This window comes from Melozone crissalis, unplaced genomic scaffold (assembly GCF_028551555.1).
Source record: "Melozone crissalis strain CALT ecotype California unplaced genomic scaffold, PUWL_Pcris_2 ptg000018l_1, whole genome shotgun sequence".
In the NCBI taxonomy this organism is placed as follows: Eukaryota; Metazoa; Chordata; class Aves; order Passeriformes; family Passerellidae; genus Melozone; species Melozone crissalis.
In genome coordinates, this window is record NW_026535796.1 from 19,655,528 (window position 1) to 19,671,466 (window position 15,939).

General features: G+C 44.4%; 1 protein-coding gene across 1 annotated transcript in view; it reads left to right on the forward strand.

Moving 5' to 3' along the window:
• Positions 1-307: 307 nt before the first annotated feature.
• ITPKA (inositol-trisphosphate 3-kinase A) overlaps positions 308-15,939 on the forward strand; it is a 39,460-nt gene continuing 23,828 nt past the window's right edge. Inside the window, exons 1-2 of the mRNA XM_054276223.1 lie at positions 308-1,005; positions 1,347-1,397. Of these exons, the coding sequence (XP_054132198.1) occupies positions 502-1,005; positions 1,347-1,397 (555 nt within the window). The 5' untranslated portion in view covers positions 308-501. The remainder of the gene's footprint in view (positions 1,006-1,346; positions 1,398-15,939) is intronic.

Below are 15,939 nucleotides of genomic sequence, written 5' to 3' on the forward strand. Positions count from 1 at the left end.
CGCTGCGCAGCCGCCGTGCCCGGGGAGCCGCGGCCGGCGGGCGAGGGCCGGCGGCGGGAGCGGCGGCGCGGAGGTAAGGCGGCGCACTCGGGCGGGCACCGGGACACCCCCGGGCCGCTCCCCGGGGGCCGCCGCAGGGAAAGCGAAACCAAAAGGGCGGTGATGGTGATGGTGATGATGGTGGCGGCGGCGGGAAGGGGCGGGCAGGGGTTCCCGCGGCGCGGCTGGGCTCGCTGCGATTCGATCGCTCCTCCCCTCAGCGCCGAGGCGGAGCGGGGCGGTGGCGGCGGGCGGGCGGTCGGGCGGGCTCAGCGCGCCCCCATGGCCCTGGCGCCGGGTCAGCGGGCACGGTAGCAGCCTCCGGCTGTCGCCGCGGGTGACTCAGAGCCGCCCGGGCAGGGTGGGCTGGCGATGCACCTCTCCGCCGGGCTCCGGGCAGCCGCGGGAGACTGACTGAGCCACAAAGAAGTTTCCCCGGCGGCGGCGGCGCGGCGCTCCCCCATGCGCGCCTCCGGGCGCCGGTCCTGGAGCGCTGCTCGGCAGGCGCCCGGCGCCGACCCCGCCATGGAGCCCCGCGCGGGGCTGCACAGCAGCCCGGAGCTCAGCCGGGCCAAGCGGCTCACCGTGGGCGAGCTCTGCTCCCTCTTCGAGGCTCGCTGCGCCGCCGTCGCCGCCGCCGCCGCCCGTCAGCTGCCCGACCGGCCCAAGAGGGGCTGCCGACCCCCGAACGGCGTTCTGCCGCCCGTCATCCCCCGGCTCACCGTCACCGCCGAGGAGAGCGAGGAGGCGCAGGGCAGCCCCCAGGCGCGGCCGGCGCGGCCGGAGGGCGGCGGGCTGAGGACGGGCAGCTCGCTGCACCTGCAGTCCCGCCGGCTGTCCAACTCCTCCATCTCCTCCACCGGCTCCTCGTCCCTCCTGGAGGACTCGGAGGACGACGTGCTGAGCGACACGGAGTGTAGGAGCCAGGGCATCGTGCACTTGGAGCACGGCGAGGACACCAGCCAGGTAGGGGCGCGGGGTGAACGGCTCGCCCGGGACGCGCTGCCCCTGGCCGGGCGGCTGGGCGCCTGCCGGGCTCCTCAGGGGCCAACAGATGCTCCCGCTTGGAGCGAGGGTTCCGTGACCCAGCTCCAGGAAAGCTCCGTGCAGCTCCTGTCCTGGGCCGGCGGCAGTGCGCCGCAACAGGCGCTGCTGCTGTGCCTGTTGGAAAAGCGCTTCTGCACGTGGGCTCCTCAAAAACCCGGCCAGGTGTGCGCTGTTTCTTTCTGCTGTGGAGTTGTACTTTGCGTCCCAAGAATACGGGGAGGTGTTTTTTGATCATAAGTGGGTTTTTTTCTTTTTTCCAGTCTCCTGTGTCAGATGCTCAAAATAAAATTTTACCAGGCATTTCCCAGCAGGTATTTTTTGTCTCTTTCAGTCCTGGAGTCTGTGGTTGTCAATTTTTGAGCCATTTCTTGCTGTGAGCATGACAGGAGATGGGGAGGAGCTTGGAATGGATAGAATGCATGCTTTTGTCCATTCTGGCAGCAACACATTCTTCTCAGTAAATCCCCTCTGTAACTTGGCAGCTTTCATCCATGAAGTGCACTTTTAAAGGCATATAGTTAGTTGCTTTTTCATAGTCTTTGATGTATGAGTCCCTGACTCCATACAGAGTGCTTCTCAGGCTTTTGTACTTGAAAAATGTAGCTTTAGTGAATTCCCCCTCCCACCTTCATTGACACTGCTGCTTAAATTGTTGTTCTACTGCCAACTCATGGGTGCTGAATTGTTTTCAAGCACAACATATGCTTTGATAAAAAAGGTATAAAGAAGAAGTAATGCAACTTGTAGGTGATACCTCCAGCTGGACTTTTCTCATGGTAATTGTGGGTTTACTACTTTAAAGGACACATAGTCCAGGGACTAAAATGCTGTGCACAATATTGGTTTTGTTTGCATCAACTCGTGGCCTGATTTCGGAACAGAAAAAAAAGAGTTTTGTATTTTGTCATTTTGAGTATAAAGAAACCTGTAATAATAAGTCTTAGTTTGTACTTTTGATTCTGAGATAGAATCTGGTTTACACAACAAAAAAAATCACTTGTTTTGCTTTCTTTTCTAAAAGACATGCTATGTGATTTTGTGAAAGTAGCAGGAGAACAGAAATTAAAGATACTAAAAGGCCGTGGGATCATTTGACTCAGTATCCCTGCTGTGGCAATATGCGTGCAGCAAGAATTAAGTGATGATGCTTCAGCAGTAAGAGAACTCTGAGATGGCATTGTGGCCTCTGGTTAAACTCTGTGTGTAGACTGAAGCAAAACTGATTCTTCAGATGAGAAGCTGTGCTGCATCAAAGCTTATGCTTCTGATTCTCTGAAGTCATTTGTACTGAATACAATATTGAGACTTAAATGATTGGGGCTGTATCCTTCCCAATAGTCTGAAATGCATGTATCATGTGAGTGCTACTACTTTCTTTTAGGAAGTCTTTATAGTCACCTTTTAATTACAAGAAAATAAAATATTAAAAGAAGAAGATCTCTAACACTGATTTATAGACTAAAAATATCCGTATTATAAATGTTTTAAACACCAAGAGACCATCCTGTTCACTTAGGTGTGTGGGAAAATGAGAACTTCCATAGTATTATAATAATTCAGTTTTTGAAAAAGTTTTTGCAGTTTTCCAAAGTTTAGCACAGCTGCAGGACTGTTTAATTCCTCCTTGTAAAGTAAGTATTTCCTCAACTCAGGTGAAATACTTGATGCTTTAAAAGGCTGAGTTATGTTTCCATACCTGCAGTATAGGGGAAGATGGGGCAAACTGCACCCAGGAGCTTGCATTCTGGCTGATTTTCTTTATCTCATTATCCCTTCTGTGGCAAGTTGTCAAAACAGAGCAGGGTCTGGTACCTAGGACTCTAAACCAGCAGAACTCCATGGCACTACCTAATAAATTAAATGGGCTCACCTGCTCAGTGACCGCTTTCATGGCTCATCCCTCCCTTGCTTGCTGCATTACCCACCAAGAGTTGGAATCCCAGGAATCTGCTGTTTCTCTGTGGTCAGGTGCACTGCCCTTCTTCTCAGGTGGCTGCACTGTTTGCTCAGCAATATCTGGAGGCATCCAGGACAGTTCCTGTCACGGATGTCTTTTGGTACTGGACGATGCTGTCCAGTCGTTTCTTCAGCAAAACAGTGACCTCATACTGTGCCAAAGCTGGAGTCCGTGCTTTGAACCTCTGAGGGTTCTGCTGTACAGGATGTGTCCTTTCAACTCGTAAATCTTGAGGCAGGATGAATGTTTATTTTAGAGTGGAAGGCTTTGGGTTCAAGGCACAAACATGCAAGTGAAAATAACTACAAATTTTAGGATACTCTGTGGAATGGTTTTATATTTTGAAGATTTCATTTAAAGGCAATTTGGAACATTTTGTTTATATTTATTGTTTTCAGTGTATTTTAATAGGTGAAGGCTTGTTCTAAGAGTGGAACACAAAGCATGGAGACTTTTCTGAAGGAAACTGGAATCAGAGGTGGGCCAAAGTTTTCTGTTTCCTAATTCATGGGAAATTTTGACATTTTAAAATTTCTCTGGTATTGGGGAATTCCCTGAGACTTTTCTCTGGAAATGTTGGAAGTTAATTTGGAGCCTGGTGCCTTATGATTAAGCTCAGACCAGTGCTCAGAGAACTGCTGGGTTGTCAAGCCTACCAGGCTCCCCAGTGCCTACCAGGGACCTTGGAAACTTGCCCAGGTCTTCAACTGTGGGAGTAGAAGTTCTGATAATGTTCCTGTTATCAGAGCTTCAAGGCTTCCATCTGGAGACCCAGGAACTTGAGACCTAAGCTGAAGAAGGCCCTCCCAGACCTCTCTACTGTTGATCTGGAGATCAAGACCCAGCTGAGTCTGAAATATCGTGGGCTCTCAAGCTACCTGTGCAGGACTGTGTGTGAGATGGGAAGCTCAGGAGCCTCTGTGTCCATGGCTTGCTGCCCTGGAGTTCTCAGGCCTTAACTCTCAGGACGGTGTGCCTGGGAGTGCTGTCTCTGACTGTATTCCTTGGAGGAAAGTTCTCCTTGGTAGTTCACTTGGCAAACAGCTTTCCAAGAGGATGAGTGATTCAGTTAAGTATTTCACAGAGCATTTGGGGTTGGATGGATTGACATATCATGATGATGTTAAATTTTTGTTTCTTCTTGAGCACAGTACGTGGGCATGTCCCAGGAGTGTTGGGGGCAGTGAATACCTTGGGGCTGATGACGGTGACAGTGCATCAGTGACAGTCCCAGCCTGGCTCCACTGGGACAGTTCACATCTGGGCAGGCCCACCTCTGAGAGCAGCTCAGTGGGTGGTGTTCCAGTTTCTCTGCATAAGTTATTCATGCCATTTTGCAGTAATTAGCAGAGGCTTTGAAATGGGAGTATCCAGGCTTTCCTGAAAAAAGACCCTTCCAACAGAGAAGGGATGGAAGTATGAGAGAAGCCGATTCTGCTGCTGTCCTGTTGGTTCAACTTGGGGTTTGTGAAAACCACTGGTGCAAAGCTGTGATAATGGAAACTGCATAATGCCGTATTTGGATATTTGTAACTCTTGGCAGTAACTTAAGAAATATTGGTTATTTTTTAAATAGCCAATTGACAGAATAGATTTTACCCTATGGCAAAAGCTAACATTCCTGCATTTAAATGGGAAGCATACTTTTGTAGCCTTGCTTCATGCCATGGGGAAGTGTATATACACAGCTGAATCTTGCTGTAAAAACACCAGTGGTGCCTTTATAGTAAGGGAGAGGATACAAGACTTATGTATTTTTGTCTTAATTCTGCGAATGAGCAGTTTTAAGAAGTCTGGTTAGCACATTCCTTGTTGGGACGGGGACTTTAAAGAGTGGATTTCACAGAGAATAAATACCATGATAATGTACAGCAGCCTTTTGTCCTCCTTATAGGAGAATGTTATTTACTAGATAGAAACATGCCAAATAAATCTACTCATTTTCATAGCTGTGACCTGTCATTCCAAATTCCTAGAACTGTAACCATGAGAACAGCTGACAGTTTGCTAGAGAAAAAGCAGTTCAGATCTTGCCTGCAGTAATACCAGAAACTTTGGGGGATATTTATTAGTGAAGTACATTTGGTTTGGTTTCACTGATCTTCTTAATTGTATTTTTCATAACATCAAGTACCTTAAAATGGACAAGTGTATAGAATGGCACACACACTTAATAGCTAACTAACTAAATAAATTAATAAATACAGGATGAAAGTTTTAACTGCTTTGGCTCAGGGGTGGGTTACATAAGCTAATGCAGTAGAATATAATTGTTATTTTTAAATGAAGAATAGGAATGACGGGATGACATAAGTAAGACTGTTAATGGGATTTTAGCCTACTCTCCAAAGGAAAGAAAGCTTGTGTAATCACTCTATCAATACAATTTCAACTGCTTTAGTAGGTTTCAGCCAAATTTGGCAGCAGCATAGACATCTCAAAGTTTCTTCAAGAGCTCTTTAAAGTTTCACAAAGGTCAGACTGGGTGGAAGAGAGGAAACCAAAATAAGTGCATACTTTTTATTCTCTGAGGGGAAGGTACCAGAGGAGATAAACAGCTGTGTTCTGTTTTGCTAGTTGGCTGGCAAGTTGCCATGTGCACGCTGGCTAATCCGTAGGTGCTTCCATGCTGGATCCAGCTGCAGCAGGTAGTGCCTCCTCTCCTGAGGGTAATTAGCAGAAGGTGTGGGAGGGATCATACACTGCTGTGGGCTGGTGAGGTTAGGGAATGTGGAAGGTGCTCGTTGAGGCACAGGGGTGAAAGGGAAGAACTTGTGAGGGGGTGTGGAAATGTTGGGGAGGTTGGAGGACTTTTGGAATGAGTTTATAGAGGACAGTGACAAGCTGTAGATACTCTGATAAGGGTGCAAGACAGTAGATACCAGTCAAGTAGAAACTAAGCTTCTCTCTCTAGTGTTCTGCTCATGAGGCAGCTGCTTTTAATGGAATACATTTCATGCTGCTAAAAGCATGCATATTTATAATGACAGTCCCAAATACTGAAATCTTCCCATTGTATACTGAACAAATTTGAGGCAAGTAGCAGTGATGTTCCATGTTTGCACTGTACTTGGAACAAAACTCTGAACTGAGAGCCGTCTCTCAGTTTGAGGATGAATTCTTCAGCACTGTACATTGCAGTGGTGGAGTCTATCAAACCATCAGCAGTATCAGGTCTGATGGTGACTTTTTATTACAGACTTCTTGTCTGTAAGGAAATTGACTTAGCTGTTCTCAAATCAGGTGAGAGAGAGGCAATTAAATGCCTTATCAGATAAGAGTTTCTAATCATGGATATATCTGAAATGGTGACTTAGACATTACAAGATTCTTCTCTTCTGAATCAATTTCATTCTGATAGTTCATTTTTCTTATGTTAAAGGACATGTTGTTTGGGCATACAGTCTAAAGTTGAAAGAACTCTGTGATAACTTTTCCCTTCTGGACCTGCTGTGTTGGGTGTATTGTAGAAGTTTCTCTGTATGTCCGCTTTTATAGTTCAAACCTCCTTATAATGCTTGTTTCAACTGGAAAGGTGAGAAAAAAGTAACAGCAAATCCTCCTCACTGGGTGATGCATATTTAAAGAAGCAATACCTAAGTACCTATTTTACTCACACTATCATTGACTCAGCAGATTTATTTGTGAAAACCCATGCCAGTCTTAAAAGGAATAAGGGTAGTGGTTGGAGCAATAGTTTGGAAATTTTGCATGTCTGTGTATTTTTGGGTCCTGACACTATTACCCTGTTAGACTGATTAGAGTGAATATTTTTAAACTGGTTTATTTGATTACCATGTGTAATTAGTGTGGTAGTTAACATATTCAAAAATTACCTCAACTCACATCTAAAGTTTATTATAAATGGAATCTGTTAAAGTGGATTGGTTTGGTTAAATGCTCACAATGTGATGCAATTTAATGTTGGAAGCTGAGAATGCACATTGTATTTATGTGGTAAATAGCTGGTTTTTTTAGCAGTGGCTAAGAAAAAACTAAAGATCATCATGTGGCATTTTGTAGTGATTATCTATAAAGTGTGGTGGTAGAAAAAGTAATGTTAACCTTAGACATCTTGGAAGGAAAAGGTGATCTTATGTACAGCAGCAGTCAAGTCTATCTCTCTTCTTCCTTCACAGTCAGGGTAGTTCTTGCAGTGAAAGGGGGCTGAGGCAGAGGAAATTCAGTCCATGTTAATTTGGATCTTGCATAGCGCAGGTTTAAATGGAATTTTTAAGCGCTCTTCTCTACCAACAGAGCTTCATCTCAAAAGCTCACAAATTAGGTAAGGTGGCATTGTCTGTCCACAGCATAGCGTATCTGGGGAAAAATATAATAAAAAAGGAGGGGAGTGGGAGCAGGTGTTAGTGTCCATCAACTCCTTCTGAATAAAAGTGTAGGGAACGGGGAGAGGCTCCCTGTTCCTCCAGAGTCAGGCTAGCAAATAGCCTGGCACTGGATAACAGTGTGGTGGTGGTGGTGGTTCCAATGGTGGTGTATTGGTGTATTGTTTCCAATGCTTAACTAATTCATTCCTGTCAGTTATGGAGAATGCTGTCTGGGATCACACATAGCCAGCAGCATTTGAGGGGATTTTTGTACTGATGAATGATGAGCTTCTCACAAGGGATGAAATCTTTTACATTCCAAAACATGTAGGTGTGAGACAGATTCTATAGAAACCTACCCTGAACCCATCAGGCCTGGCTATTGTTGCTTGTTACCAAATCTTCTGTTCCTTGGCAAGCTTGGGAAGAAGTCAGCCAAAGACAAATCAACAGCTCATGTGAAGCAGTGATCATAGACTTGAGATGATCCAGATTTAGAGCTTGGGACAGACTCTCCAAGCCAGTTGGTGACTATGGCAAGCAGAGCACACACACTGCTTTGTGGGAGCTCGGCATTAACCCAGAATCCAGGAGTACTCCGTATTTACAGGCTGAAATATCCAAGTAAGGTGATGCAGTGATGCAAACACTTTAAACTGTTTACCTCAGCCCACTATTACCATGTTTATTTTACTCACATTCAGCTTCAGTCTGCTGCTTTATTCAGCCTTCTGACCTCATCTGTATGTCAGCCACATTCTAACAGAGGTGTGGTTACAGGTGATAAAGAATATGTATAGAAACTTGTTTAGTCTGGGTGTCATTGGTACTGAAATGTGTCTGATTCATCCAGAGGATTAACAGGAAGCTGGGATGTTGCAGAACTGTATGAGTTAGTTAGTGGGAATGGCAGGGTTCACTTGGGATGTATCAGCAGAAATTGCTTCATACAACTTCATGTGTACTTTGTACAACTTTCATGTGATGAGAATAACGTCTCTTGAGAAATTGCATTGAACACTGCATAGAGAGAGAAGGTCTTTGTTTTCAGTGATGGTAGAAAATTATCATTAATTATCAATACAACTGATTTTGTCTCCTGATCTCTGCCACATCCCAACATAAAGTGATCCAGTCTTAGTTACAGCTGCATTCACTACTCTGAGCTGCTACAGAGAACACAGCTTTCTTTGTGTCTCAGCTCTTTTCAAGCAGCTCCATATAGTGAGAACACTGCAGTGGTTCTTTCTAGTGATGTTCACTCAAGACAGAACTATTTTCTGTGCTCTACTTCGTTTGCTTCCTGTGGTGGAGTGCTGAATCAAATGCAGGCTTCTACTTCTCACCTTTGAGGTGCTGGTGCTAGTCAGAGTCTGTGTGCTGTGGGCACACAAGAGATCGACGGAGCCCAGCTGTGAGGGATGTGTGCCGCCATCCCACTCCAGGCGCAGGAGGTGAGCTCAGGGAGGCTCAGCTGTGCTCCAGGCAGCTGTCAATTGGGTTTTCCCATACAAGAAGGCATCTCTCACCAGCCAGCCAGCTCTGGCTCACTCTGCAGCACGTACTTTGGAAATGGAGGGAGCCTTGCTGCTGCATGTCAAGACCTTCCACTACCGGAACCTCTTCAAATGCTCTGAAATCACCAGCTCTGCTGAAAATCTTCAAAGATTTAGAAGCATCTGGCACAGGTAGTGGTGCTTTCAAATGACCAATCTTATGGGTACACATATTGCAAAGGGCAGCTGCAAGGTTCTAATGCAGGCTACTCAAGAGGAAAACTTTGGAGATGAGGGAGGTAAGAGGGTTGTCATAGCTTCAGGTTATGTACCATCAGACAGAAGGGGAGTCACTGACAGGGTTTGGGAAGGGTACTGGAAATGTGAGGGGAAGAGCAAAACCTAATAGGCAAGCAGATTATTGCTTTAAAAATCAAGGAAAATACATTCTCAAAAAAACCTCAGGAGAACATATGACAACTATATTAAGAAATCATCAGTCAAACATTGAAAGTATATGTAATGAAAGAGCTCACGTGCCTGCAGTGTGGGTATGTTAATGTTCTACTGTCTTTCATAACAAGTAGGCATAGCACTTGATGCACAGAATTCATGACTTTCAACAGTTCTATATTTTCAGTCAACTCAAAGGATAAGTTACAGTTCCACAGTCACTGATGTAATGTATTGCAGAACCTCTGTTTATTCACAGATAGCTCTGCAGCAGATCACAGAAGGGAAAGGCTGACTTCCCAATTTAACACGGCTGAATGCTGATGTGGAGAGCTGCTGCCTTTCACAGTTTCACAGTCCTTCTTTGCCTGAGAAGAGACTAGGGAAGTTATTTATGGAGACTTTCACCATGGCCAATAACTGTATTTTTTTCATTCTCCTTTTGACTAACTTGAGAGTGAACCTTACTAGCAGAAACACTGAACATTTGTGCATGCAGCCAAAGTTAATGGGAGCTGTTCTACAACAGTATCCTACAGTATTGTATAACACCGGCTATTAGGAGAAGCAAAGGTTGACACCTCAGTTTAAGCCTTCTAAATTAGTTGTACTTTTCACATTAACCTATCTTTCCTTCACTATTTTTCCCTTCATTTAACAGGTCGTGAAAACAAATGCACTAATATTTGGAAAACAGTGTACTGCTGCTGTAACATTGTCTTTAAGTTTGTACCGCAAACTTCAATTCTGAAAATTTCTAACTTCTGAGTACTCAGTTTTGCATTTAAGGCATTATTAAAGTTCCAGCTCAACTGTAATTCTGGATCTGAACATGTTCCAGGAGGAGAAGGTGCTGACATCTGGCAGTGATGTTTCATCCTCCCTGCATTCCCGAAGCGTGCGCTGTGGAACAAGGCAGTGCTGCCTGGCCTGGGTGAGGTGCCCATGCTGGAGAGGGCACTCACTGCAGGGCTGCCCTTGGAGAGGCTCTTCAGGCACCGTGATAGGTGCCCTCTGGTGTGGGGAAAACCTAGTTCACAGCTCCCTGGTGCACAGCTGAGCCTCCTCGAATTCCCTCCTGTGTATGGCTGAACACATCCCTCACAGCTGAGCTACACTGATCCCTTGTTTGTGCTGTGCCGAGCAGTCTCCACAGAAGGTAATTAACTACTAATGAGAGTCTACTGCAAATTAATTTGAGGTTCTCACAATTTGCCAGGCTTTTTCAGGTTGACTTCTGTTCCTCACATTGCTTACTCCTGCTTTGAAAACACTCCTCTTCCTAGATTTCAGGTTCCTTCCTCAAAATTCAAAGTTAAAAAGCTTTCGAGAGGATTCACTAGAAATTTTGTAGTGGCGTCAATATGAATCTTTTTCTAGCCTTGGAAACACCTCAAGTTTTTGTTAGAGTTGTTAAATCTGAAGCAAACCAGAGTTTTAGCTCTTTTTTGAGGTGGTTAACTTAGAGCTAATCACCAGAGAACAAAACACATACAAAGAATTCTTGTGCATTGGTGCTTTCCTGGTTGTGCAGGAAATCTGGGTTTTGCCTCTCTGAAAGAGGCAGAGCTAGAGAAGACTGTACGGCCTTTGTACTCTTCTCCTTCATTGTATGCTTATGTGATGCAGCAGAAAGGATAAAAATCTGTGTGAACAGTGTTTTTGCATGCAGATTAGCTGTTATCTTGTGTGGGGTTTGAGTGGGTTGTTGGCTAAGTGCACTTGACCTGAATATTCTAATAATGACAAGCTCTGCTTGGTGTGGGCTCCCTCCTTTGCCACCCATGTACGGTCTGTAGGGACGGCGTCGCTGACCCCACAAAGGGTCAGCTTTGTTCAGAGGAAAATATAATCTGAAGAAACTAAGAAACCCTCCTACGCTTCAGCTCTCACTTTTCATAGTGCAAAATGCTGAGTATCAGAATTTTGAGCTGATAATTTGATACAGTTTGTATTGTCTTGCTCAGTGGCATTTAAATAAGGAACTTTTTTGCCTGCATTGTACTAACCCAGGAGGAGTAAGCAATTAAATCCTGAGGTTACTCATTTCAGGACAGATCCTGCCATTCTGTTGAAAAACCTATAAAAGGATTTTAAAGTGGAGACTCCTGACTTTCAGGTGCTTGGGTTTGGGCACTCATCAGGCCCCTATAAGAGTTTCATGAGTTGTTTTCTCAAAATTTATAGCAAGACCACAGAAAATTATTGCTTTCAGCAAAGATGCCAAGAAAGGGAGCAAGTCCTGAGCTCTGTAACAGTCCAGTGATAGTTAATCACTATGCCAACAGTCTCCAAGTCTTTTTCCAGTAATAGGACTGGCTGATGTCCTGATTATGATTTCTCATTCCAATATTAAAATTGGAATGACACATAATTAATCATCTGTCTTCTGTCCCTATTTATCCATTGGGATTTTCCACATCATCTCTAGAAATATGTCTTCTTCCATTGCTATAGTTCTGTGCTTTGATCCTAGTCTGCCTTTTCAGTTCTCTGGTTTTACAGGAAACAGTCCTGTCTGGGACTACAGGATGAATGTAGCCAAATCACCAATATTCTTTTTACATTGCATTCTTTAATAAAAGAGTAGGTGGGCAGCAAATCAGTCTTGTCTTGTGAAGTAACTTCTCTACGTGGCCTGTTCCCCTGTGTCCAGTGTAGGTCATCACCCATCTGCAGATGGCATTTCAAATGTCTGTTTTCTCTTTGCTGAACCCTGGTAAATTGATATTGGTTGCTCTTGGGTTTTGCTACCCATGTCCAATGTGGCACAGAAGCTGCTGCTTGCTCCATATACCAGGAGGCTGGTGTAGGTGGTTGTGCAAGATACGGGAGTGTGGCTTGCAGTTCTGTTGCTAGGAGCCAACAGTATGAAGTTCTTTGAAGTTTTATGGGGGTTTTTAAATCTCTTTTGCCATAAGATAATAATTTTGGTAGATAAATTGCCCTTATAAACTACACCCTGCTTATTTTACTTTATTTTTAGGTGAGTTTGCATCTCAATAATCAGCAATTGATGTTTATGCTTCTACAAAGGTGGGATCTCCAGCATCGTGATGGTGAACGCAGGTTTACCTTCCGGGCAGAGGAAGCATGCTCCATAAAACACATTTGCTATTGTTCAAACACCCACAACTCTTCAGGAAGACAGATGCCTTGTTTCAGTTTCAGTCTTTAGTTGAGTCACTCACGCTTATGTAAGGTTTGAATTTGATTCTCTTTCTTAAGGCTACATTATGGAAATTAAAATCTTAAATAACCCCTTGTCTCTGGGGCTAGCTGCTACTGATACAGAGGAGGAATTCAACTCACTTTTCTTACGTCGTTCTGTTGACAGAAATTATCTTTTGATCCTGTAGTTTTGCTCAAGGGAGATGTCATCTTTTCTCTGTATTCCTTACATAGTTCTTAGGGCTGACTTGGGGAAGGAAGAGTTTCTCTAATCTTAGGTTTGTGTCAAAAAGCCTCTTGCTCCAATGGGATAAGGTGAAGAGTACTAATTTCCATAGAATTACAGGTTTCTTAATCATTGCCACATTCCATTAATAGGAGCGTGGATTTCTGTTTGGTTGGGGTTGTTATTTTTTTGTTTGTTTGTTTCAAAATCCTTTCAACAGAGTGGTTTGGAATAATCTCAGGGTTATACTGTGTTGAAGCTTGGAGTTATTAAAGTGGTTGAAGGATGTGGCTTTCCCCTAGGTAAACACCACACCCCGCTCAGTAGCAGTGCCTGCTGCATGTTGACACTTGCATTCCATTGCCAGGGGTGGGCCCTGTTTGAACAGTGCAGTGCGCTGCAGGTGAGGCAGTCACTCCTTATGCTTCCTTAGAGGATAATGGAAGAGGCAGTTCAGAGGAGACAAGGCAGGAGAGGTGGAGTGCTGGACTTTGTCTTGTGATAGATGGAAGAGCAGTTGGCAAACTGCTACTAGTATATGTGTGGTCTGTTTTTTACATGATGTATTTTTAGACTCTCATAATCATTTTTGCTTAACACTGAATTGCTGCTTATTTGAGTACTTGACTCTTTTATTTGAGTGCCTCTAATTTAGTTTACAAGCACTAATTACTTAAATTATTCAACAGTGTTCTGAGGTAGAGTTGTTATAACCTGCAGTTGTGGGAACTGGAGCAGAGAAAGGGCACATATCTGGACCTAGATTCCATATTGAAGCAGTGAAATTTGCTGAGATCTTTTGCAAGTGAGTGTCTGACAGTATAGGATGTTAGAAGCTGAATTATCATGGTATGAAAGAAAAGTTATGTGAAAACCTTTTTAAAATCAATATCTATCAGTAACCTCTCTATATGTATGTAGATATATACATGCAGGAACCTTAATTCTGTCCTTGTGCTTCCTATCCTTTCCTATAGAAAAAATTATTTACAGTACTATAGTCTTCCACTGTTACATTTCTTTCAGGCAGAATCTCAAAGTTGTGTGGGATGCAGTTTCTGGGGCTGTTACATGAGGATGTGCTGAAAGCAGGGCCAGCTTTCAACATGTGTCCACTAACCCAAACTGCTGGGGATAGACCAACTAGTAGAAAACAGTTTTGCAATTCCTGTTGGACGGTAGCGGTTTCTGGCAAATCGAAAAGTGTAAGAAAGGATAAGTAATAAAATTTTCTTTATTTCTCTTTGTCTGCTCAGACTGGAGATTCCACTGTGGGCTCCTGAGTCCCTGGGATGTTGAAGTGGGGGTGCCTAGCCCTGAGCTGCTGGGCAGGCAGGATAGAGCTGTGTCTCCAGGTAACAGACTGCACCACCATTGCAAATGAGACGCAGCACATGCTCAGCTTCCTTCCCAAGCTCACTCAGGGGAGATTAGCTTATTGAAGTTATTTCCTGGCTTCTTGCCAGAACACAGTCTCCCTTGATGTTACACAGAAACCACACCTGATTTAAACTGATTGGCACTTGTAGTACATTTGGATTTGAGGTCATGCACAGTTCACAAATGACAAGTTTGCGCCTTAACAAGTTGTGATTATGTTTCAGGATAAACCTATTTATTGGTCTGTGCACAGAGAAATGCGGATCTGTTTGGATTTTAAGTATTACCAAATATTCATCCTGATAAGTCTGTGTCCTACCTGATAGGATGCCGGGCTTATTTTATCATGTAAAGAGTGTTGTCTTTCTAGATGTCCCCTTCTCATGGCTGGAGAAGTCAGTCAGTGACCCATGAGATGTGAAAGACAGGCAGAGAACTGTCAATTTGCTAGACTGTTTCTGAATATTTAAACTGCAGTTGTTTTGGAGGTTAAGAACGATTTCTTTCCTTCTGCCACACCATCTGCTGAAGTGATGTTTGATTTACCACATATCTGTTCTGGGTGATGGACAGCCTGAATAAATCTTGAATGTTTGGGCTCTGAGTCAACTTTCCTATAGTGAGGAACTTTCCATTTACTTCTTGGATAGTAACATTTCAGTTTCCAGCAAGACTGATGTTTTGGCAGAAACCTGGTAGGAGCAGAATGTCGTGGGTTCAGCTTTCCTGTGCTTGGTAGGGACAGGTGGCAGAGCTCCATCCTGTTAGAGACCCAGTGTTTTTCAGAGCAGACCACAAGATGTGAAAGTAGGGGTACTGGCCATATTTAATACCTGCTATGGAAGACAGACAGTTTTGTGTCCCTTAGAACAGAAAACATTTATTCTTGTTGAATTAAAATCTATCTTTCAGTCAACAGTATCAGCGTTTACAACATATCTATGAGATAAATGAAGGAAACCCTTGTGACAATGCACCTTTGAAGCCATATAACTTTATTATTTTGTCTTTTGGCCCGGGAATAATGTAGAGGTTGCAGAAATTTCAACTGGTAATAACCAGAAACAAAATGCCAACATAGATCCCTGCAGAATATTCAGCAGATTGTGGATCTTGGTGCTCTTTGCAGGAGGACAAACAAGGCTTTTACTTCTTTTTAGTTAATTTTCCTCTGATTTAGAGGGGAACTGCTCCTGGACTGTACAAGTAGAATCCAGCTATGGAGTGGGACATGGGATTCTCTGCTCCTAGTAATTGAGTCTGATACTGACCATCCATTTCTCTTACCTTCACTTCTTCCTTTAGTCCAGACATAATGAACACCCAGCAGGCTTACCACGTATCCTAAAGAGTAGCAAAACCAAATTATGAGTGCATCTCACTGCATGGTGAGGCACCACAGGGGAGAAAACACAGGAACCTGAGGCTTCTGACTTGCAGTGTTGTTTCTGCTTATTGCATTAAGTGTTTCTCATGACTCCGAAGATTTAGCCCAGCCCATCCTGAGTGCAGCACAAACAGGAAATGGAAACCCTGCAGTCAGAGGATCCACCTGCCAAATGCTGGTTGAGCAGCTGTGGCCCTCACCCATGGCTGAGTGCAGAGCCAGAAGCATCAAGGGCTAAGAACAGTCTAAGCACTGTTTCTTCTCTAAGGTTGGAGGCTGGAGGGTGAAAGAGAGGGAGGGAGAGTTGAAGGTGTGTTCACAGTTTGCCTGGCAGTCTGATGAGAGGTGCTGATCAGAGGCTGCTTGTGTAGCATGCAAACTGCTGCTCTTTGGGAGTGCATGTTCTCCCTTGCTGTTGATTATCAGTCTTACAGCTCCAGCTGGCACTCCTACAT